At 43.1% G+C, this 25,023-nt stretch overlaps 1 protein-coding gene across 1 annotated transcript in view; it reads left to right on the forward strand.

The window, feature by feature from the left end:
- Positions 1-7,683: 7,683 nt before the first annotated feature.
- Positions 7,684-25,023, forward strand: part of DRC11 (dynein regulatory complex subunit 11) — a 163,715-nt gene continuing 146,375 nt past the window's right edge. The window contains exons 1-2 of the mRNA XM_048870111.2: positions 7,684-8,084; positions 24,383-24,710. Of these exons, the coding sequence (XP_048726068.1) occupies positions 8,074-8,084; positions 24,383-24,710 (339 nt within the window). The 5' untranslated portion in view covers positions 7,684-8,073. The remainder of the gene's footprint in view (positions 8,085-24,382; positions 24,711-25,023) is intronic.

Here is a 25,023-nt window from a genome sequence, read left to right on the forward strand (position 1 = left end):
CCACTATAATATAAAAGCGACCTTTATCCTCCGAATTGATTAATCCCTGACACTATACTTGTGTTGATTTATTATGAATATGCTGGATCAAGCCAAATGTTAAAACCAAACAGTTTTCTAAAACCTCTGCTAACAAATTACTTGGATAATAGCCAGAAGCCTGGAATCAATCCCTAGTTCTATGTCTTTCTCACCAAAAACATCTGGTATATGTTAATTACAGTCTGTATTGACTGTAAGATTTAGGTCCTAGATGTTTAAATAAATGAATGCTGATAAGCAATAGTCAATACAGAATAAAAATCAATAGATGTTTCACTACCATCTGTTCCTAATGATAGGGAACAGAGAGTATATATACTATGAACTACCTCTTTTAGAGGCTTTAATTTTATTGAGCAAATTATTTCATAAGCCATCATTTGGGGGTTTCATTTTTAACAAAAAAGTAGTAGAGTGTGGCATGGTATTTAATATCTGGCTGAGATTTAAAACTCACACTCCTTATGAAGTATGACATTTTATACTTGAAACCACAGGAACAGTTTCCTACATTTAAGTGCAGAGGAAAATTCTTCAAATTAAATTTGAACTTTATACCTTTTAACTCTCATCCAATCCTCCTCCTCCATGTACTGTGCCTGGGTCTGATGAACATGCTGGTACTGTATCAAAGTCAAATAGACCTGGCTCCTGTCAAATCCCATTCACTTAGCCTTGAACTAAGCATCAATCCTACTGTAGATCACGGTAGTTCATGTTAGCCAGCAGCCACTCCCTCGCATGGACAACTAGCCTGAGGACTACATAAACTGATCACTACAGCTTATTTTGCAGCACCATTGCATCTGGATTCAGGGGAACAGGCACACTAGTGCCTGAACTCAAATCCAGCTGCCACTGCTTAGACTCTAGTCCTCCAGTGAACACCTGCCCAGAACGCATCCACTGACCTCAGGAGGGACCTGCATAAGTGCTGGGGGGGGATCTGTCTGCATGGCGCTTATTGCAAGATGGAGGCCATAGGGACAAACTGCACTGCTGGAGGTGCTGTCATTCTAACGGGCTGTTCCATGGAAGTCCCTCTGTTGAATGCCCAGAATGAGGAATAAGCATCCTTGGCACTTTCTGGAGAGTCTAGGGAATAACCCTTGTGTTCTGCACAACCCACTCTCCTGTCCAGTGCTGTTCTTTACAGTGCTGAGTGCAACGTGGCTGTTCTGTTTGCCCACTATACAAGGGCCTGATTCTGCCACCTTTGCTCATATTGCCTAGTAATTTACTCCATGAGTTGGCCTGTTGATTTCAGTGGGGATACCTGCATGAGTAAGGGTAAAGAATCAGGCCCTAAATCATTACTTTGGGCTAGATTCTGACTTGGACTGGGCCTAAGCTAGGGGGAAAAGACACTTCTTCACCTCCCTAAATGGGCTGCCCGATCTTAGGTCCAGGCACACAAGGGTAAGGCTACTTACTTCCCTTGGTTGAGGTAAGGCAGTACTAATTTTCCCAGATAGGGAACCAAGGCACAGAGACTCAGGCCCAGATCCTTACAGTACTTTGGTGTTGCTCTGCTCAGCATTGCAATGCCTAAGTCCTAGGCGGCCTGCTGCCCAGGGGAATTTTCAGCCCCAAGCTAGGCACCCAAGCTCCCATACAATGAAGGGAGAGTTTGATGCTTAAGGAAAGAATTTTCAGAAGCCAGCCAGCTGACCTGGTGCACTTGGCTGAGAGGCCAGGGACAGGTGCCTCCCTCTGCTCAAGATCTTTATCTATGAATTCTCTCCTGGAGTGCGGCACCTAAGCCAGGTCAGCCACTTAGGTAACCCATGCTCTAGCAGCAAGCCCTCTCTCCCTGTCTCCTGCTCACATTCAATACCTCTTCCATGCTCACCCTACATGTCCCTGTGCCCCTAGCTGCCTTTTGTCTGGGTGCGCTGCTGCCCCTCCAGTGCAATGGCTGGCAGGTATCAGGTGTTAGGCATGTTCTGGGCATGCCTACAGGATCAAACTGCCCTCGTGAGATAGGTGATCCTCTGCCTAGTTTGAGAATCTCATTTTGGGGTCACTTGAGCTTAGGCCCCGAGCAGCTCATTAGCAGTGGTGTGGCATCAGTACTTATGTGGCTTTGCAAATACCAATGGCTGTAAACCTAGGCACCTGTGGGATTTAGGTGCCTACATACACCACTAAGGCAGCATTTTCAATGCCCCTGCTTAGCTGCCTTCAAGGATCTGGGCCAAATGTTATACCAAAGATCTCATAGGAGGTCTGTGGCAGAGCAAGAAATTGAACCCCCCAGGTCTCATAAGTGCCAGACTAACATCCTAACTGCTAGACTAGTCTTCCTTGCTAGGGGTTGGTGCCAGAGGGGAGAAAAAGGTCTCAGAGGCACAATGCCTTCTGGGGCTCCTGCTGGGGTGGTACAATTTACAAATTACTCCTTGCTCAGGACTGGGCCTAAAGGCACAATCCAGCCCTTCATAAAATGCTTTGAAATCTGAGCTGCAATTGCATACTTATTTCCGTAATATTCCATGCTTTACCTTCAGCCCCTCCAAACCCTACCCTACCCTACCTGGCCCCCCACCCCACCCCACAGCTCCCCTTTTAGGACAGCTGTTTGCCAGAAGTTTGACTTTGGAGGAACAAGAGCCTCCATTTTCATAATCGATCTCCTTGTAAGATCACCAGTAACCTATTAAACTTGCAACAAAGACCAATGTGAACATGGTGGCAAGTAGTTTCCTAGCCAGCCGAATTTTTAAACTTCTTTTTACAAGAAGCTAACAGGTGACAGATACTCATAAGTAATATGTTCTAAAAACTACCCTTGCATTTAAGTCTTGTACATTAAATAGACTATTTTCTTTTGTAATACAGAATGGTGAGAAGGAGGAGGAGGAGGTCACTGCAGGAGCTGTGCAAAAGATATGATTTTTGTTTTGAAGAACTTATTATAATTATTAGTGTATTTGTACTGTGGTAATATGTAGCACTTCCAGGTCCCCTTATGCTAGACTTTACATACATGGGCCCTGATCCTGAAGAGACTTACACACATGCTTAATTTTGCACATTATGAGTAGCCTGACTTCAAATAAAGTTAAGCATGCGCACAAGTCTTTGCAGGAACGAGACCACAGAATACAAGTTATCCCCTCCACCAAAGAGCTTACAATCTAAATAGACATAACCAGCAACGGGCAGGGGAAAGGGAATAGAACATATAAGCAGAGTGAACAGTGTGATGATTTGCAGGGGTCGTGTGAGTTCCATGAGTTTTTTTTTAGTTTGGTTGAGGGATTGGGGTTCTTTCTGAGAATAATTTTGGAGTATGTTTTGTTTGTATTAAATGTATTTCAGAGACATAGTGGGTGAGAGGATGGAGATCAGGCCAGATGAGAAGGAAAGAATGAGGAGAGAAAGATGGAGTGTGACACGGAGGGAAATTGGATTGAGCCTGAAGTGAAGAGACTGTGAAGGAAGGGGCAGAAGGGAGCTGGAGCCATCAGCCAATCAGCAGTGGAAAAAGAACATTGAGAGTAAAAACTGTAGAGAGCAGTTTGATGAGATCATCAATGTCCAGAATGATACATAACAATCTGCGCGGTTCCACTTCTCTTTCAAACCTTGCTTTATTCCCTAATTTTCAGAGTGAAAACATGTAGAAACCCAACTTCCCTGGTTTTAGTCCAATAGCCATCTTTGCTGGGAAAATGGGCCATTTGTCACTCAAACACTTGCCTGTTTGTGTTTATAACCAGACTCATTTTCATGGGAAAAATCAGATTTTCTTTTCAAAGTGTAACACTAAAGCACGATTTTCCACTCAAATGATTCCATTTTCAGTTTCACATCAAAACATAAAAGAAAAACAAACTCTTAGCTCTGACAGGTACTTCCTATGTGACCTTGGGTAAGTCACTTAATTTCTTTGGGTATGTCTACACTGCAGCTGGGAGCAAGCTTCCCAGACCAGGTAGACAGACCTGTTTCACTCTAACACATTAACAACAGCATTGTGGACATTGCTGTACTGACAGAGGCTTGGGTAAGCCACCCAGGTTGAAGCCCACCCCACCCCTGGGTCTGAGCTCAGGTGGCAAGACTGAGCTGCCACCAGTGCTACAAAGTCCACACTGCGATTTTTAGTGCACTAATGCAAGTCTGTTTACCCAGGCTGGGAGGCTGGCTCCCAAATGCAGTGTAGTCAGACATACGTCTTGTGCCTCGGTTTCACATCTGTAAAATGGGACTAAAAATACTTCCCTTCTCCTGCCCTTTGTCCTATCTATTTAGGAGGTAAACTGCGTAAAGTAAGGGCTGCCTCCTGAATATGTACAGCCCCTAGTACAATGAGACCCACACCTCTGCAGGGGCTTCTAGGCACAAACGTAATACAAATCATTAATAAGGGACCATAGAGCTCAATCACCTACTAAGACTTTTTCCCCTCCTTCTCCATCTTAAACATGTCTGCCATTCATTGGGTGGGATTGCAAGAGTTGTGCATGTCCCTGGAAGGAAAATTTTCTGAATAATGAGACTTATACAGACCGCACGTGAAACACGGCCTTTTTCAATCCATCTTGTATCTAGTGATCTGGTCACCTCTCTTTTAAGGACTCACACTTTCTAGCCTCTCACATGCACGCTTGAGTCATTTAGCTATCAGTATTTTAAATAACATTTTCCTTGAGACTCTTAGGGTTTAGAAAGAAAAATACTAAGGTAGGATTTTAGAAGGATTTTGAGCTTTATATACGTTTTAGTTGCTCATTAAACAAGCGTCATTCCTTTTCTCTTGGATGTTTGGGATCTGGGAAGAGGGATGGTAGATGGTAGATGTTCTGTGCCCTACGAAAAAAATGTATATCGCTTAGGAATTAAGGCCAAATCAGCACTTAAACCCACATGTTTTTATGGAAGATGTAGAACTGCTCTGAAATTATGCAAAAAGAGACAGCTGTCAAAAAGGCTACATTAATGGACAGAAAATATACTGCAAGAATTCTAACAGTAATCCACTACTAGGGATCTGAAGAATGACTAGGGGCGAAGAAGACTATGAACTAGATTTGGTCTGAAGTTGGATGCTGCTTTTGAGACTCTCTTTACTGTAGAAGGATGAGGATGAGTCTGAGAACATCTGAGGGTCTGATCCAGCTTCTGATGCACTGTTTCAACAGAGCTGCTCTGGAATTAACTGGCGTAATTACAAGCCTTATCTGGCAATAAGATGTAAATAACCTCCAACCCCAACTGTTCAAAATCATTAGTCAAGCTCCCCAAAATCACAAGATTGACACTGGAATCATCTGATTTGGAAAAATAATAAATTTGGGTGGGTGCCCAAACCTTCTACTTGTCCTTTCATTCTTTTTTTCTACTTTTTTAAGAGAGGTCTGGAAATCTATTTTTTCCAGAATGATGTGTTCTAACCCTGCCTTAGTATTGGAAACAATGTTTCAATGCTTTTAATGTACTTTCCCTTTCTGCATCACTACCATGTCCTTAATTGCTGACTGAGATGCTTAAAAAATGAAGCCAAAATGAGTGAGTCTCAGTATAAATGATGGAGACTTGACAGGTAGGTTTAGCATTTTTTGAATTAAAGGAAGGAAAATGTCTCAAAACTCTTACCAGACTTCCTAGCCACTCTGAAATGAATCCTTTATGAGTATACTTAAGTAGGAATGATACTGGAAAAAATATATGAAAACGCCTTTTGTTTTACATTGAAAAAAGTTTCTATTTTCTGTGTAAGAAGTGAACAGAAAACCACCAAAGACATTAGTCTTGATATTTGTACTGTCACTGATGCAGAAAAAATTGGACACAAACAGAATAGCTTCCTTGAAATAACCTTTCTTCCCTGGACTGCTATAGTTTAGAAATTGCGCTAATCCCGGGGTTTTCGAAAGTTGCTCTGCCCAGTATATGTACATGTGCACATACCGTACACACCTACCAGCCATGTCACACACATATGCTCCCCCAATACACACAGAATGCCCACAGGGCATCTCATTCCCCCCACCCCTCCACACACACACTTCTTACAGAAACTCCCCCCAACACTCACTCACTCCTCACACATAGCTCCCACGTCTCACACACAAACACCCCCACGCCTTTCCTTTCTCACACACCCCACTTTGCTCGCGCTTGCTCTCACACACACATACATTTCACTGGCCATGACCGCACTCCCTTCCCTTCTATGCCTCATCCCCATCTCTCTCCACACACATCCCCACACATGCACCCCCAGCTGCCAGCCCCAGCTGCAGAGCTCAAGGCTAGCCAAAGAGTATGGTGCAAAGACCACCTGAGTGTATATGAACTGCATCCCAGCAGCCTCCTTCTCCCACCGTGCCATGCGCACACCACCACCCCCTTCCCCCACCATGGAGTGGAGGCTGGTATTGTTCAAGGGAAAAGAAAGAGCAGCCACATACCTGGCCTGAGAGGCACCAAAACAGGGCCCTGCAGCCTCCAGCTCTGCCAGCCCTAGCAGACACATAAGTCTGCAGAAGGGTTGCCAACCATCCCATATTACGGGGGACGTGTCTTTTTTAAATAGGAAATTGCCTGTCCCGTGCTAAATCAGTACAGGACACCTTTTATCCTGTATTTCAACATATTAGAACTATGATCATTATACAAAGCCAGTTTCATTATTACCTCACCTTCCGATGATCTAAAGTTTGTAAAATTAGACAATGTCGTAATGCAGAATCGGTCCCACGACTTACTGAACCAATGGAATTGTAGCGCAGAGGTTCCCAAACTATGGGGCAAGCACAATAAGGTTATCGGGGGGCATGAAAGGCTGGAGTCAGGAGGGGACTCTGTCCAGCAGAGGAAGCGGACAGGACTCTATGCGGGTGGTCTCGGCTGCCAGGACCAGCTCCCTGCCCACCCCGCTCCCGCACTGCTGCAGCAGCCACCAGCCAGCAGTTATGCTCCTCTGCTGGGGATGTTGGCAGAGACTCTGCGAGCAGGGAGGCTACACCCCGGGAGTACTCACCCCACTGCCAGACAGAGCCCCTTCCGGACCCTGGCCCTTCAGCACAGCTCCAGGGCACACAGCCCCGGCCACTTGTCCTGCCAGACACAGCCTGTGAGGCACTCAAGGGCTGGAGTCAGCAGGGGGCCCTGTCCAGCAGGGGGTCAGTACTCACCAGTGTATCTTTCCACTCCCCTCCCAACCCGGGACCTTCAGTGCTGCCCTGTTTACTTCCAGACTTGGGTCCTGACAGCCAAGACTGCCCGACTGCTTCAGGGAGGGGAAGGTTTCCTCAACTGCAGCATGGTTAGCATCCCCCACGCCCCGTGGTACTGGGCACCCCACCCCTGGTCTCCATGGGCCCAGGGTACTCTGCCCCCGGAAAGTCCCGCATTTTCAAAATACAATGTTGGCAACCCTAGTCTGCACAGGGTGACCAGATAGCAAGTGTAAACAATCGGGACGGGGGTGGGGGGTAATAGTTGCCTGTATAAGAAAAAGCCCCCAAAACTAGGACTGTCCCTATAAAATGAGGACATCTGGTCACCCTAAGTCTGCAGCACAAGGGCAAACGCAGGCATAGGCGGCAGCCGCAGGCCCATTGGCTTCCATAGCAACGACGTGGGGGGGGCGCGCGGGGAGGCTTGGCATCCAGTTGCTAAGGGAAGGAGAGGAGGCTGACAACCACTGTAACTAGGTGTTCTGGGCACAACAAGCAGCCTCCAGCAGGCCTGGGCCAAGCCAGTCTGACCTGCAAGGAGTGAAACAAAAGCCACCGTGCTGGTGTGATGATAGGCTTCAGCAGCAGCCTCAGACTGGCCCCATAGTGCAGGGTCAGACTGCCCCAAGAAGGGGCCCAAAATCATGGGGCTTTGGGGCCTCCCGAGTGGCTTCTGATCAGAGCCACCAGAGAGAGGTTGTGGCACCCGCTTTTCTATTGTTTATTAAGGGGCAGGCAACCCCTTCCACCCCCACTCACCCTCCTCCGGCAATAAACACAGCCGCGGTATTTTGGATGGGAAAGCAGTGAGGTGAAGACAAGAGGAAAAGCCGAAAGCATGTCGCACATGTAAGTAAACATCTCACCTGGTGGTTTGGGGAGCTTTCAGGGAATGGTTTGTTTGAAAGGCAGGTTTGGAAAGAACCAGGCTCATAAAGTTTAGTGCTGTGGAAAACCCTGGATGGGGTGGGATGGGGAGGGAGTATCTGTGTGTAAATTCACCGAGTGGAAAAAACCTGGATGTACTGTTTGTGTGTGTTTGTGTGAATTAACCCATTTGAAAAACCTGGATGTAGTGTGTGTGTGTGTGTGTGTGTGTAAATTAACCCAGTTGCAGAGAGAGAGAGTGTGTATGAATAAATTAACCCAGTTCCATTTCTTGCTGTGCAAGGACCCAGGAAGATGTTTCCATCCTTGCTCTATGGTTACTTCGCAGTATTGCCAGTACCAGGAGCTAAAGGGGACATTGCCACATTTTGTCGACTTGCAAATCATGCTTATGTCTTATTTTTTTTAACATATCATTGTTAAAAGTAACACCTAAAATTTATCTGAGAGGAATAAGAGAGAAAAACTTTTCCCTCCAGTTTGTTTACTTTGTTCACTTTGTGTATAGTCAGTTTCACGGTTTATCTTCTATAATTAGTCACTTTCCCTTCCTGTTTGTGTTGATTATCCACCATCAAGAGAGAAGAGAAAATCATATAAAAATATAAACAAGGAAAAATTGAAATGGACTAGTTTTCAAGCTGAAAATATTATTTTGTATTGTTTTGTAAAAGCACTCCAGGCAACGTATTAACTATTACTCGCTGAATTTTCAAGGGGGATTAGTGATTTCAGATGCCTCCATTTTTAGGTGCCCAACTTTAAGGGGCCTGATTTACAGCGTGTGCCTACACTTCAAGCTGGGGGATTGATTGCCAGCTCAAGGAGACATATTTGGGCTAGCTCCACTGGAACTAGCATGCTAAGAATAGCATAGCTGTGACAGCACAAGCAGCAGGAGGGGCTAGCCACCATAGTAGGTATTTAATATCTGTGACAAGCACACCCTTGGGCAGCTAGCCCCTCCTGCCTGTGTTGCCATGGCTACATTCTATTTTTTAGCACTCTAGCTCTCACTAAGAGTATCCGAACTTCAACTTTTAAAGTAATTAACAGGCATAGTAAGAACTAGTTTGAACCCTTTTAGGAAGTAATCTTAAAGCTCATCTTCACTGCAATTAATTCGAGTTATAACACAAACGTTTCCCCTAGTGCAAGTCCCATCAACGCACAGATTAGTCCACAAACTAATGGAGGGGGTGTGCTTTAAACTCAAGTCGACTTGCCTGTTAGAGGGTCGAGGCTACAGTTCAAGTTAGTATAACTCATCAGCTGCTAACGCTGTCTTTCTATGCTGCTAATTTAATTACTCTTTGCAACTGGAGTTTTATTTTGTAGAGTGGCTTCTCTCACTCAAGTTAGGCTAACTCGGGAGAAGTTAAGTCAAGTGTATATATTTTGAGTTAACTCTGCAATGAAGAAATAGCCTCTGATACAATTCTTTATTGAACATCATTTAGCTTAAATCAGGGCAGGGCAGGGTGTTACAAGGTTGTCTATACAACAGTGTTAATCGGTCCCTCCAAAATGATACACAGTCCAGCTACCACAAGGTAAGAGCTTGTGCAGGTTCTGTTCCAAACCAATAAGTGAAGCTGGTGAGATAATCCAGCTACATGCACCTATGGTTAGCTGGACCAGTCTGTGTGATCACTCCATTCAGATATACATAGGTGTCCATAGCATGGGGATGGTTGCAGTGTTCAATACAAATACTCACAAGTACATATCTGAATAATCTGCCAGCTGTACGCAGCTGAATTAAGTAATTGCAATGCACATTCACTCCAAGTAACCACAGGTTTGTGTAGTTAGATGATTGCATGTCATATGTTCAACATTTGCAAGGATGGTTGCAACCTATAAAGGGTGCAGAGTGTTGTATTCACTTAGGGCTGCTTAGGAAATGCTCAACATAGCATACTTTCTAAACTATTCTAATGGCTAACATTTGCATACAGATATACTTTTGTTCCACACACAACAGGAGATTTTCACAGATGTATTTGCACCGTATATTTTCCTGCTGAGTGTTCTTCTAACTTTACCAGTTCCTCAACCTTTTATGTGGCTTATAAGAGCTTGAGCAGTAACTTCTCAGCTTGCCCAAGCCTCAGGAAGTCAGGTCTACTGACAGCAGAGCCTGGGCAGTGCTATGAATAGCACTAACTTTTTCTTTTATGGCATCTGCCATGAAAAGAACATAGTGAAGATCTTTTAAATATCATCATGATCCAACACAATCCAATTGTCATAACGGAGAATACTGGATTTATATAAAGTAGATCACTGAACTCTGAAATTAAGACCGTCTTAGTCTCTCCCTTCCAATTCTCACAAAGCAACTAAAAGAAACCAACAGTTTATTTTACATTCCATCCAAAAAATTACATTAAAAGAACATTATTCAAGGTTGCAATGTCAGAGGCTCTAAAATAAAGAAATACTAGACTTAAGAATGTCTTTGCAACCTTAATTTGCCCACCTTGTGTGTATGCATTATAATACCGTCTTTAATACATGATCATATTTATTTTTGTTAGGGTTGCAAATAATTTTTCCTGGTGTAGGAAGTTACTGTGAAAGTGAGTCAGATTCATTGATACATTACTTAAACTACTTTGACTATCCATATATCTTTATTTTCTATTTAGCTCTAATGTCATTACGTTGGAAACACAGTAAACTTCAACTTGTCTGGTATAATGCAGACAGTGGGCTGTATTAAAGAGGGTTTGTTAAGGTGTTTGTATTTTATGAACGGGAATAACAGTGCATTCCTTTTTTTCTTCAGACTGACAGCTGATATTTTATTTGAGACATAAACATACATTTATGATAAGATTTGGTGGCAGAGGTTTTACTATTTCTGCTCAGTATTTGGGCAAAAGCTAGAGGATATATTTATATTAGATGTTGATGATGAAATGCTTTCCATTCCAGCAGCAGCTAAGGAGGGTGTTAACAGCAACTAAAGCTAGCCATTTGTAAATCAGTAGGTCTACATAACTTGCACCAAAGAGTTTTTTAAAAGTTGTCTGGGGAGCTTTCTGGACCATTAATGTTGATTTTCAATGTCATGAAACACATTGGGAAGTTCCAGAGGATGGAAGAAAGCTAGTGTTGTGCCAATATTTAAAAGGGTAAATGGGGAGATTTGGGTAATGACAAGCACCTCAGCCTGATATCAGTCTCAGGCAAAAAAACAGAATGGCTGCTACGGGACTCAAATTCGCAGGTTCCAAGACCAGAAGGGACCACTGTGATCATCTAGTCTGACCTCTATAGCACAGGCCAGAGAACGTCCCCAAAATAATTCCTTTTGAATTGGAGCAAATCTTTTAGAAAATCTTTTAGTCTTGACTGTAAAAGTTGTTAGCGATGGAGACTCCACCATGACCTTGGTAAATTGTTCCAATAGTTAATGACACTCAGTGGTACAAAAAATTACACCTTTATTTCCAGTCCGAGTTTGTTAGGCTTCAACTTCCAGCCCACTATCAAATATTTGCTCCCAGTGTAGATAGTTATAGACTGTAATTGTCACCCCTTAACCTTTTCTTTGTTAAGCTAAATAGATTGAGCTCTTTGAGTGTATCTCTATAAGGCTGTTTTCTAATCCTTTAGTCATTCCCATGACTTCTCTGAACAAATCAATATGGAGTTATGGAAAACAGACCTTTTCAGACTTTATATCTTTTTTTGATGGGATTACGAGTTTGGTTGATAAAGGTAATAGTGTTGATGTAATATACTTAGATGTCTGTAAGGCATTTGACTTGGTACTTCACAACATTTTGATTAAGAAACAGAAAAAACACAAAATCAATATGGTACATATTAAATTAATTCAAAACTGACTAACTGGTAGACCTCAAAATATCATTGTAAATGGAGAAACATCATTGAGAGGGTGCATTTCTAGTGGGGTCCTATAGGGATTGGTTCTTGGCCCTAATAGGGTTGCCAGGTATCCGTTTTTTGACCGGAGCACCCGGTTGAAAAGGGACCCTGAAGGCTCCGGTCAGCACCACTGACTGAGCTGCTAAAAGTCCAGTTGGCACGGGGCTGGCAGGCTCCCTACCTGGCTCTGCATAGCTCCCCAGAAGCAGCAACAGGTCCCTCAGCTCCTAGGCAGAGGGACGGCCAGGGAGCCTACATGCACTGCCCCTACCTCGAGCACCAGCTCCACAGCTCCCATTGGCCAGGAACCATGGCCAATGGGAGCTGCGGGGGTGGCGCCTGTGGGTGGAGGCAACGTGCAGAGCCACCTGGCTGCCCCTATGCCTAAGAGCCAAGGGACATGTCACCACTTCCGGGGAGCTGCCCAAGGTAAGTGCCGCCTAGTGTCCACACCCCTTTCCATGCCCCAACCTCCTGCCCCAGCCCTGAGACCCCTCCCGCACCCAAACTCCCTCCTGGAGCCCACACCCCAAACCCCTCCTGCACTCCAACCCCCCTGACCCAGCTCAGAACCCCCTCCTGCACTCTGAACCCTTGTCCCCAGCCCAGAGCCCCCTCCTCCATCCCAAACCCCTCATCCCCGGCCCCATCCCAGAGCCTGCATCCCCAGCCCTCTCCCACACTCTGAACTCCTCATCCCTGGCTCTACCCCAGAGCCTGCACCCGCAGTCGGAGCCCTCACCCCCTCCTGCAACCCAATGCCCAGCCTGGAGCACCTTCCCGCACACTGAACTCCTCATTTCTGGCCCCACCCTGGAGCCCACACTCCCAGCCGCACTCCTCACCCCATCCCACACCTCAAGCCTCTGCCCCAGCCCGGTGAAAATGAGTGAGTGAGTAAGGGTGGGAGAGAGCAAGTGACAGAGGGAGGGAGGATGGAGTGGATGGGTGAGGGGCCTCAGAGAAAGGGCAGGACAGGGGGTGGTGGAAGGGTGTTCGGTTTTGTGCGATTAGCAACTTGGAAATCCTAGGCCCAAAACTATTTAACATTTTTGTAAATGACCTGGAAGAAAAATATAAAATTATCTCTGATAAAGTTTATAGATAACACAAATATTGGGGAGGTGGTAAATAAGGAAGAGGACTGGTCATGACACAGAGTGATCACTTGATAAGCTGGGCACAACCAAACAATATGCATTTTAATACATCCAAATTTAAAGTCATACGGCTAGAAAAAAAGAATGTAGGGGGACTCTACCTTGGGAGGCAGTGACTGTGAAAGGGAGTTTTGGGTCATGGTGGCTAATCAGCTGAACATGAGCTCCCAGTGCCACTCTGGCCAAAAGCCTAATGTGATCCTTGGATGTATAAACAGAGAAATATCGAACAGGAGAATGGAGGTTATGTTACTTGTATTTGACACTGGGTGTGACCACTACTGGAATATTGTGTCCAATTCTGGTATCCACAACTGAAAAAGAATGTTGATAAACTGGAGAGGGCTCAGAGAAGAGCCATGAGAATGATTAAAAAACTGGAAAACATTCCTTATAGTGATAGAGTCAAGGAGCTCAATCTTAGCTTAACAAAGCAAAGGTTAAGGGGTGACTTGATCACAGTCTATAAGTACTGACACAGGCAACAGAAATTTGATAGGGCATTTCTATCTTGCAGACAAAGGTTTAAACAAGATGTCTGGAAACTGAATCCAGACAAATTCAGACTGGAAATAAAGTGCAAATTTTTAACAGTAAATGTAATTAACCATTGGAACAACTTATCCAGGTTTGCAATGGATTTGCCATCACTGAAAATTCAAGATTGTAGGTTTTTCTGAAAGAGATGCTCTAATTCAAACAGGAATTAATTCAGGGAAGCCCTATGACCTGTGTTATACAGGAGGTCAGAGTAGATGATCACAATGGTCCTTTCTGGCTTTATAATCTATGACTCTAACAAATTAGCTGATGGCATCAGAAAGTTTCAGGCTGTCATAAATATAAAGGGAAGGGTAACAACCTTTCTGTATACAGTGCTATAAAATCTCTCCTGGCCAGAGGCAACATCCTGTTACCTGTGAAGGGTTAAGAAGCTCAGCTAACCTGGCTGGCACCTGACCCAAAGGACCAATAAGGGGACAAGATACCTTCAAATCTGGGGCAGGGGGAAGGCTTTTGTTTTGTGCTCTTTGTTTATGGGGTTGTTCTCTCTTGGTACTGAGAGAGGCCAGACAGAAATCCATCTTCTCCAACCCATCCTAATCCAAGTCTCCAATATTGCAACCAGTATAGTTAAGCCAGGCAAGGCGGATTAGTTTATCTTTTGTTTTATGTGAATTTTCCCTGTGTTAAGAGGGAGGTTTATTCCTGTTTTCTGTAACTTTAAGGTTTTGCCCAGAGGGGGATCCTCTGTGTTTTGAATCTGAATACCCTGTAAAGTATTTTCCATCCTGATTTTACAGAGATGATTTTTACCTTTCTTTTTTTTTTAATAAAATCCTTCTTTTAAGAACCTGACTGATTTTTCCATTGTTCCAAGATCCAGGGGTTTGGGTCTAGGACAGTTTTGTAACAAATTGGTTAGGATATTATTCTCAAGCCTCCCCAGAAAAGGGGGTGTTTAGGGCTTGGGGGCATATTTTGGGGGAAGAAGTCTCCAAGTGGTCTCTTTCCCTGTTCTTTGTTTAAAACGCTTGGTGGTGGCAGCATACTGTTCAAAGACAAGGCATAGTTTGTACCTTGAGGAAGTTTTTAACCTAAGCTGGTAAGAATAAGCTTAGGGGGTCTTTCATGCAGGTCCCCACATCTGTACCCTAGAGTTCAGAGTGGGGAAGGAACCCTGACACAGGCTATCAAGGGTGTTTATTCTACTAAAAAGCTTAGTATAATCTGATAATAGTAGTTTTAGATTGTTTTAAATTTTCATAATGCTTATTTCTTTGTGCTTAGTTTTTGTGGTTGCCACATGTAACCTAGGAGAATATGCTTGTTAAAACAAGAGTAAATGAGGAACTGAAGTGTCTTAAATTAGTTAGATGACACTGTAGTTGCTAAAGAAGCATTTTGGCTGACTGAAGAATTAGATCGTTTTATAAACACATATGAAGATATTCCTTGAGCACTTGTAGCAAATGACTTTTTAGTCAATCATATTTCTTTCAAGAGGGATCAAGTATACTTATCAGATAAAATATTTGCATGTTGGAGTTCATTCTGTTATCATGGAAACAATTTGTATTGCCATCCTTCATGTATTCAAAGACTGCGTTGTATAATTATTAGACCTATAGAATTTGGAATAGTTTGTAGGTTCCATTTAGGAGAGGGTCACTGGATTAAGGGTCATGGTCTTCTGCTTTGAAAGAAAAAAATAAACATTGGCAGGGGGAAATTTACAACGACAGTTATGCTAGAAAATAGGCCATATTCTCATCAGTGTGAAAGGGGTTAGAGTTGTACAGCAGTTTACATACATGAACCCTAAGCATTAATAGGAAATGTTGGCCGCTTGCAGACTTTGGGACATGTGAGCAGAGTGCCTGTCCTGTGTCTGCAGTCCTCCCCGCCCCTCACCAGCAACAGCAGTGCAGCCAGCAGCATAGCTGGATACTACTTCCCCCTCCAAGGGGGAAGAAACTGCGTGGAGGGAGTTAATGCTGTAATAAATCTCATTACCGTGCCCGGTACAGTGCGGTGTAAATTAAGGCATCTTGGAGCTGGAGCATACAGTGGAGAACAGCTACTTCCTAGCTCTGGACCCTTTCTGGCTAGCCATATCCCAATCATCCACTCAACATGCATAATGCAATACAGGATCTTCGATATGGAATAGCTACTGGTGGTTATCTGATAGGGATGCAGTACTACTGTCATACTGCAGAGCTGTCTTTACACACTTTGCAGCCACAGACAACAGGGATATTCTTCTGATTTTGCCAGGGAAAGCATGCATTTGCTTCCCTCCTCGTCTCAAAGCAGAGGGCATTATATTGCCCTCAGGCTGGAGAAGCTGCAATAGTTAGATAAAAGGCTGCTCCTTAGAGCATGGTAAAGTAAAATTCAGCATATGGTAATCTCTTCTCCACGTAAATTACTCAAATTTCTATTCCTGCTGTTGTATTAAAATTCACCAGCACAATACCCTTCTTTGACCAAAGAACTATCTTTTCATCAGCCTTGTGAGTTTGGGCAAGAGCAGGTGCTTGAAAGCTACTGAGGTGCAGTGTTACAGCTGGTGTTTAGTGAAGCAGGCTTTCTTGTCTTTGCTGTGGTTTCCCATTACGTTTGTGCCACACAATCTTTTATCCTGTGTTCACTCTGTTACACTACTGAAGAATGAAATCGGAGAAGGTAGAAGTGCAAGGCTGTTCCTGTTAACAATGCTGTATTTACTTTTTCCGGTGACTAGAGTGTGTCGAGCTTTATCCTCCTTTATTTTGCCCCTTTGCTACTGAATCTATAGAAAATCATTGACTGGCCTGGAAATAGTTATGGCAATTCATGTCGTTCCACTGTATGCTCCCTCATCCTGGAATAGCTTGGGAAGAATTTTAAAACCAAGCTTAATTTTAGGGATAGTGAGCAAGTTTGACCCAAAATTTTGTCCAAAACTGGAATTGAAAGGTTTAGAACAGAACAGGTTTGGATAATGTTTTTGGAAGTCAGCTAACCTTTTATTCTCATGGGCCCAAAATATCCCAAGAAAGAGATTGGTGTCCTTAAGGTATCTCCAGCCCATTCCGTACTTGTGTGTCCAGCCCTGTGTGAGAGTGCTTGAGGGGGCTTTTCTTCCTTTACCCTGAGGTAGAAGTCTGCCAATGGGGAGCCACACTTCTGCTTGTGTATACCGATCAGCAGAAGGCCACTGCACAGAGTGTGAGCTGTCCCCTGCAGTGGAGTAACAGCCTAGCTGTTGCAGTTTGCACTCCTCTGTGTCGGCCAAATTATCTTCCGTGACATCTGCTGGAGCATAGCTCGTCTGTCCTCATCATCCCCACAGAGTGGGTTGCAGCTTCCAGTAAATCACAGTGTGGCCCAAAGTATTTTGATCTCCCTCTGCTGGCTTTGCAGCAGAAGTTAACTAATTGTTGCTGGTTCACAAAAATTGGTTGACATAAGTCACTAAGGCCTCAATCCTGCAAATAGTCAATGGAACAACTCCCATGCTTAACATTAATTCTGTAAACACTTCAGCATGAATGTGCAATTGGTGCAACAAAAATAACCAGATTAATTTCAGCTTTGTTGAAAACAGCACTTAAGTTAGTTTTTCCACACCGGAAACAAAATGTCAGGTGGAAATGTATTGTCAGGCTTCAGACGATACAGGAATATTAAATAAGTGTAAAATAAATTGACAGTGTTTTAAATAATTTTTGTGTCAGTTTGACCACAGAAATGTATCTTTAAGCCTCATTTTTAAATGAGTAGGTCATATTTTATTCTGAGTAATAAAAATAAAGTTCAACCTAGAAGAAGCCATACTATGGCACAAAGGCTGGATGATTAATAAAGTATTCTTGATTGACTACTAGTATCTGGACTTTGTTTACTCTCCCCGGGAGCATAGAGAGTTGAAGGAACACATTGATCAGAAAGGCAGGACTCTCTTTTACCCCAAAAGCCATAAATGCTGCCAGAATGCACTTCAGGGCCTTTGGAATTAAGTGAGTGTATATGTTTTTCTCATCCCATTACTCAGTGTTGCTTATTTTCCCCTGTAACATTCCTTGCCTTTCAGCTGCTATGGCAATCAGCAGTACTGCTTATACTTCGTGTGTGTGTGTGTGTGTGTGTATGTGTGTGTGTGTGTAACTTTGAGAACCTGGGCGCTTGCCCTCCCCTGAACTTCTTCCTCTAAGGTTGGAAGTATGAAAATTACACTCAGTTGCATTAGTTCCCCCCCAAACACTTAATATAGAGTAGGTTAGACCTCCAAATACTCGTCCTTCCTGCATCTCCTCATCTCTTGAATCACACTTTCAAAATTTGAATGTAGTCATTTACACTCTTTATAGTTAACTGCAATTGCTACTACTCCTGACACTGATTCCTACCACTACTGAGTAAGCATGTTGGATGCCCCAGGAACAATTATAGACCTTCATTCTGAAAACACTCATGCACATTGTGATGTTCTATACCTTGGGGGAGCATGCTGTAACTTCCATATTCCTCATTTTCATATAATCCTGATCTTACATATAAAGCATGCCTTGTAAGGTATCAGGGGAAAGGTTATGATCTGCTAGAAGTCATTTCTCTATCCATATATGTCTATCATTAATGCATATAAAGTTATGAGAATTGTGTAGTATGATTGTCACTAACACATGCTGTAAGTTGGGGGAATCAGCCAGATATTAGCTCCCCAGAGGCAACAGCAAGGAAAGTAACCAACGCCTGGGTGGGATGTCAAACAATCCATCAACAGCCATTGTCCAGCAAGGGAGCTACAATGCAATGACTCACCTGCATGAGGCCACAACAGTAATGCTCACCTGACTCGGAAGTGGGGGATCAAAGCCAAGGGGGAGGAAAGGACCTAATAAAAGGAAGAGACATTTGCCATGCCCTTCCTCTCTCTTCCACCTACATCTACAGACACCACCACACCAAGTGACTGAAGCGCTGATCAAAGGGGAGAGCCTGGCTGAAAAGCAACCAGCCAGCCTGTGGTGAGAAGCATCTAAAATTGTAAGGGCATTGAAAGTGTTAAAATCAGCTTAGAATGCATTTTGATTTTATTGCATTTGACCATCTGACATGTTATGTTTTGACTTATAATCACTTAAAATCTATCTTTATAGTTAATAAATCTGTTTATTTTACCTGAAGCAGTGCATTTGGTTTGAAGTGTGTCAGAGGCTCCCCTTGGTACATATCAATTTCTTTGTTAAATTGATGAACTTATATAAGCTTGCAGCGACCAGAAGATTTAACTGGACACCGCAAGATGGAGGTTCCTACGGTTGTGTCTGGGACCGGAAATATTGGCTAGTGTCACTCAGTTGCAAGTAGCTGGGAGCAGCTTACATGCCAGAGGCTGGGCATGAACAGCCCAGGAGTGGGGGTTTTTACAGTAGAGCGAGGTAAGGCTGTCTCCCAGAGCCAAGGATTGGAGTGAACTAGCAGATCACCAGTCCGGATAACACCAGAGGGGAATGTCACACACATATTTAATTTTACTACCATGTGTAGCCCTACTGAATTCCATGCGACTACCTGGGATAGTAACGTTAAGTATGTGCATGAGTATCAGCAGGATCAGGGTCATAATTATGACCTTCACCCTAATGGGTTAAATCCACTTCTGATATAACTTCACACGCCAGTACATATGACCCTAATGACCATTGCCTAATAATGAAGGAAAGGGAGCCAGTCTTCATGATGTCTTTATGACAGTTCCTAGTATATATCACAACTAGCAAAGATTTTCCTTTAAGATTAAAAGAAAAGTCAGCAGTCAGGATTTTGTTTCACTCTTTCCTTGGTGGCTCGAAGCCATTTTTGCCACAGGTCCCTCTTTTTCTAGAAGACAGGGGTGCAGTGCCCTTTCAAGCTTGTGGGAAGAAAACTGTAGCAAATGGGCAAAATGAAAAGTGAGTTAAGGGCCCTGTGCTGCCTGGTTAGTAAGGTGGGGATGGCTCAAGGCCCTCACACCTCTCCTATGGTCCCTGGGCTGTGGCCAGGCATTCCCCTCAGCACAGAAGTTGCTCCCTCTAGCACACAGGGAGCATTAGCCACTCTGACAGAGGGAGAATGACTGTAGAAACTAATGACAGGATTCAGAGTAGCAGCCATGTTAGTCTATCCGCAAAAAGAACAGGAGTACTTGTGGCACCTTAGAGACTAACAAATTTATTAGAGCATAAGCTTTCGTGGGCTACAGCCCACTTCATCGGATGCATAGAATGGAACATATAGTAAGAAGATATATATATATATACATACAGAGAAGATGGAAATTGCCATACAAACTGTAAGAGGCCAATTAATTAAGATGAGCGATAATATATATTAATTAGCCTCTTACAGTATGTATGCTGACTTACACCATGTGAGAATCTGCCCTTCATTGTTTTGATGTCATTCTTTTCCCTCCTTTTTCTCTTCCTTAATGTTTTATACTTTATTCCCCCCACATACACACTTCCCGTCCTTTCGTTAGATTGAATGTTAATGCTGAAAAAACAGAGAAACATTTCATGATCTCCACAGACATGAAACCGATCCATAACAACATGCTTGAAGTAATTTGTCATTATCTTACACTTATCTGATACTATTTTGCCTTACGTTAACATGCTTTAATTTTTTTAAAAAAAGATTCAAAAATATAAAAAGAAACTGAATAGTAGCTGGCACAATGGGAGAACACTCGGCATTCTCCACAGACTGGGGAGAGAGAAAGAGGTTATTGTAAAATGTAGTGGACAGTTGCATGGGCAGTTTTGGTTGCACTGATGCCTATTGTCAGCTCTGAAACAACTTGCATTTGAAATGTTGTAGCCTGAGGAAACCCACTGTTCATAAATCAAGCCTGTAGTTGGGGTACAGTCTATAGGCCCAGACATCCTAAAAGATTTATAACCTCCCCACTGCAAATTGATTCTAGATACACACAGCTAGGAAAGTACAACAGTGTATTGTGTTCTTCTGTGCTGGAGTACCCCATGAGTCTCATTGGTTTCCGTTCATCTGAGTCCCCAATTCTAAGAAAGTGTACAAAACCCCATTGATCAATTGGCTGAGCTGTCAGGGCACAGCTAATGGTGTTCTTGTTTGTGCCAATCTTTCCTACCCCAGTGGTTTTATTTTGTTTATCTCTTGCACCTGGGTTAATTGCTGCAATCTACTGAGTCACTTGGTGCAATGGGATGTAAATGAAGTCAGAAGAAAGGGGGAAATATCTGGGTGGGCTGTTAATACATTAAGAAGAGCAGGGCCAGCTGCTTCCTGCTGAAGCTGAAAAGTATAGTATACACTTTAAATAAAAATTAAAGCATGTAAATTCAATAGCAGGCTCAAATTGTTAAAATTTTTGCTGATCATTCTAGTCAGTCAGAACATCCCCATCAATATCCTGAAGAAATAAACAAATATAGAGAGCTCAAGCCATTATGTCCATGATGAGAGACCTTACTAAAATATTATCCTGTCATCTCCATAGCCTCATTACAATTGCAAGTATATCATTCAGTATGATAAAATGCATAGGCATGAGGGAACAATATGATTGGCTTACAAAGATTCCAACCCATACAGTTATGGATGACAAAATCACACAGGTTACAGCTGCTTGACCTCTTCATCACAACAGAAAATTAATACACAACTGCATTCTCAGTCCCAATCAGACCAGCAAGATAACAGGTCCAAAATGGCTCTATAAAATGTAACAGACATAATTCAGTTGTATCCTTGTCCTGCTCCTTTACTCTTGAATGTGTTAATAATCCTTCTGCCAGGTACCAGTGACAGCAACAAGGGCCAGTTTGAATGTATCTAGGGGTCCTTCTCTAAGATAAATAGATATATGATTCAAACCCCACCCAGAACAGTACTCTTGTTTCTGTCTCTGGAAAATAAAAATAAAACTTTCCTTGTCACGCTTACAGGAAGTTTTTTCCCCACTCACAAGCGCTCGAAAGTCATTCAGAAATATGGAACACAGGAATCTTTAATTTGAGGAAAAAAGGCAAACACAACCAAAAGAAACATGACACAAAACAATGACATATATTTATATATTAGAACCTGAACAACCCAAATGAATACACCAAGAGTCTGGCCATCTCCCAGTCCAGCTTATGGAACTCCAGAACCCTGTATCACCACAAACTCCACCCACTAAAAACCCCACTCACAGGTTGAGTTAGTCTCAGTGGTAACCAAAGGATATCCAGGGGCGGCTCTCCTCTGCTTGTCAGCTCTAGACCTCAGAGAACTATTCTGCCAGATCTGACTCCAATGAGCAGCAACCTAGGCCAGTCCAGTGCTTCCAGGTCTGCCTGCACCAGCTGAGTGAGCTAGGACACTGTGAAGTCAGCTCACTATTGCCACCACTGGTCTGGTCAGGACTTCCTGTGGAACCAAGTCTACTCCACTGCTACCAGTGAGGCCTCTGCACAGAGCCAGCTCTGCTTCTCCATCACTACTCAGGTCAGGCTTGACAAAGCCCTGGCTGGGATGATTTAATTGGGGATTGGTCCTGCTTTGAGCAGGGGGTTGGACTAGATGACCTCCTGAGGTCCCTTCCAACCCTGATATTCTATGATACTCCAGACAGACCTCTCTATGGAGTTTTTCACTGAGGTTAGGGAATCGCCACATGGGGAACACAGTGCAGAACTGGACCCTAGGATAAAATCCCTATTCTCTAGATCAGAATTCTTCAAGACAAAACTTCCTATCTCTTTGTTGAGGCCAAGCTTTGTTATCCAACCAAAGTCTGTTTCTTGTTCAGTCAGGGTGATTCCTCACCCATGGCATATCTTGCACAGTTCTATGTCCTTTAATGAGCACAGTACCAGCAACAACCTATTATCACCTTTACACATGAAAACAAACATTTCCAACCAAAACAACAAAAACTCAATAGTGGAATTATGGGTAAACAATATTACAATTCATGTAAATGAAGTTAGCCAGAGCTGGGTTTTCCACTTCTCCCCAACAGAGGGAACAGAGAACTCCATCCCTCTAGGTTTTCTAGCCAGGGTGCTTGCTTTAGTTTTTGGGTGAAGTAAAACTTTACTTTCAGCTTTAGATACAAATCTCCTCAGAATTCTGAGGGAGTCAGGTCTGGTTTTTTAGTTGCCACTTCTACTTACCTGAGAGATTTAAACCATGTTGTTATTTGTATTACAGTAACTCAGAGGCCCCATTCTCCTAGGTGCTATACCATGCACATAGTGAGAGGCAGCCTCTACCCTGAAGAAAACACAGTGTAAATAGACAAGACAGATAAAAACAGCATTATTAACCCCATTTTGCATATTGGTAACTGAAGCACAGGGAGTTTAAGTAACTTGACCAAGGTCACACAAAAAGTCTATGACAGAGCCAGGAACTGATGCATATCCTGAGTCCTAGCCCATGGTCTTAACCACAAAACTATACATTCTGTCATCTGAGGTCCTTTCTCACATTATTTTCCTACCTTACTAGCTGTCATGCATCAGCATTTGAGAGACTTAGGATGAACGGTGAAAGCAGAGTTCCAACCCATTGTTCATGGCAGTTCCTTTCTTAGTTCAGGATTTCCAGCATTGCTCTGAGACTGAGTGCTCTTTTTAGAATACCTCTTTAACCATTCCTATGTTCCAGTTTCCATCTTACAGTAGCATGTTCCAATATACTCTATGTTGGCACTGTAAAAAAAACAAACAACTAGTGCTGATATAGCACTTTCATCAGTAGATCCAAAGCACTTTTCAAAGGGAAGAGAGTATCATTATGCCCATTTTACAGATGGGGAAATTGACGCATAGTGAGGTGTAATAACTTACGCAAGGTCATCCAGCAGGCCAGTGGCAGAGCTGGGACTAGAACCAGGCACTTATTTTCTAGGCCACACTACCTTCCTTGATCCCCCCACAATCATTGCTGTTGCAGCCAGCCTAGAAAGACTGGCTTGTAAGAGAAGCCTGCTGTTATTGTCACAGCCTGTGGAAATACAAGCAATTCCTTGCAGAACCTACAGTTTCCAAGATGCAGGTGATATAAATTCCATGTCCACATTTTGCATCATATTGCCAATGAAAAAAAAAAATCACCACCATTGTAACCTTTAAACTCCTTTTTGATGCTGCTGCAGCCCAATTCCTGACAGGAGAATAAAAAGGAGAGCTTAACATTTTATTTTTTTAAATTGTAACCACTGGACATTGAATCATGCAATAAGGGTTGTGATGCCTGACGTACATGCCTTAGGTTCTGATCCTGCATTGACTTCAGTGGAGTTTCACATAGGCACAGGGGTCTGCCTATGCAGAGCTCGTTGCTAGACTGGGGCTGTTGTTACAACTATATTTTGTGGTGAACGCCAAGAATTTCTAACTTTTTAATTTTATTAAAACATAATTTTGAAACTCCTATTTCTAAAGCTGCTTTACTAGTAGAGACAATAAAAAAAGAACTATGGTTTAATTCAGTAACTCTGCTTTAAAATACATTTTAGCTAAGTTTTTTTAAAATCTTTTGGGAATGAAAATGCACTTCAGTGCTTGCATTTGTCAGCTAGCCACACTTCTGGAGTCATAGAGACACTCAATACCTGTGCTACCAATTGTGTGCTAATCAATGCATATAGCTGCAGCTAAGATATTCTTTTCTCCTTTCAATTAGCACTTATAATAAGATGTGGGCAGAAGCCCAAGAAGCCCTCAACGGTCTGCTCCAGAGGGAGATAGAAGATAAGCTCCTAAAGGTACAGAAGGATCGCATAACAGTGTTCCAGATGTTAGCCACCTTCTACATTAAATATGTGCAAATTTTCTGTAACTTGGAGACTGCCTACGACCAGATCGTTCACCCACAAAAACGGTTAGTGATTCGGCAAGTTCTGGAGGGAGTGATGGGCCGTATCCTGGAGCTAAAGAATGAAATGGTGGAGCTGGAGAACTCGGAGTTTCATTACTTTGATGATATCCTGCAAGATCTTAAGCTGTCTCCTGTAGGTATACTTTTATCATAAGCAAGTTAGGAATATATTCTGTATATTCTATATTCTAACGTAAATCGCTTGATGTCAATGAATCTATGCTGATTTACATTATCTGAGGATCTAGCCTAGTATTTACCAGAAAGTCAATACTATTTAACAGCACTGGGCTAATTCTCTGTTGGTGTAAATTGGCACAGCACCATTTATTTCAATGAAACTGCCCCAATTTACATCAGCCGAGAACTTGGCCTACTATATGCTCACTAGTTTACTGCATAGTCATGTATTTCTGTTAAAAATAACTACACAGAATATATTCATT

Source organism: Caretta caretta, chromosome 11 (assembly GCF_965140235.1).
Source record: "Caretta caretta isolate rCarCar2 chromosome 11, rCarCar1.hap1, whole genome shotgun sequence".
Lineage (NCBI taxonomy): Eukaryota > Metazoa > Chordata > Testudines > Cheloniidae > Caretta > Caretta caretta.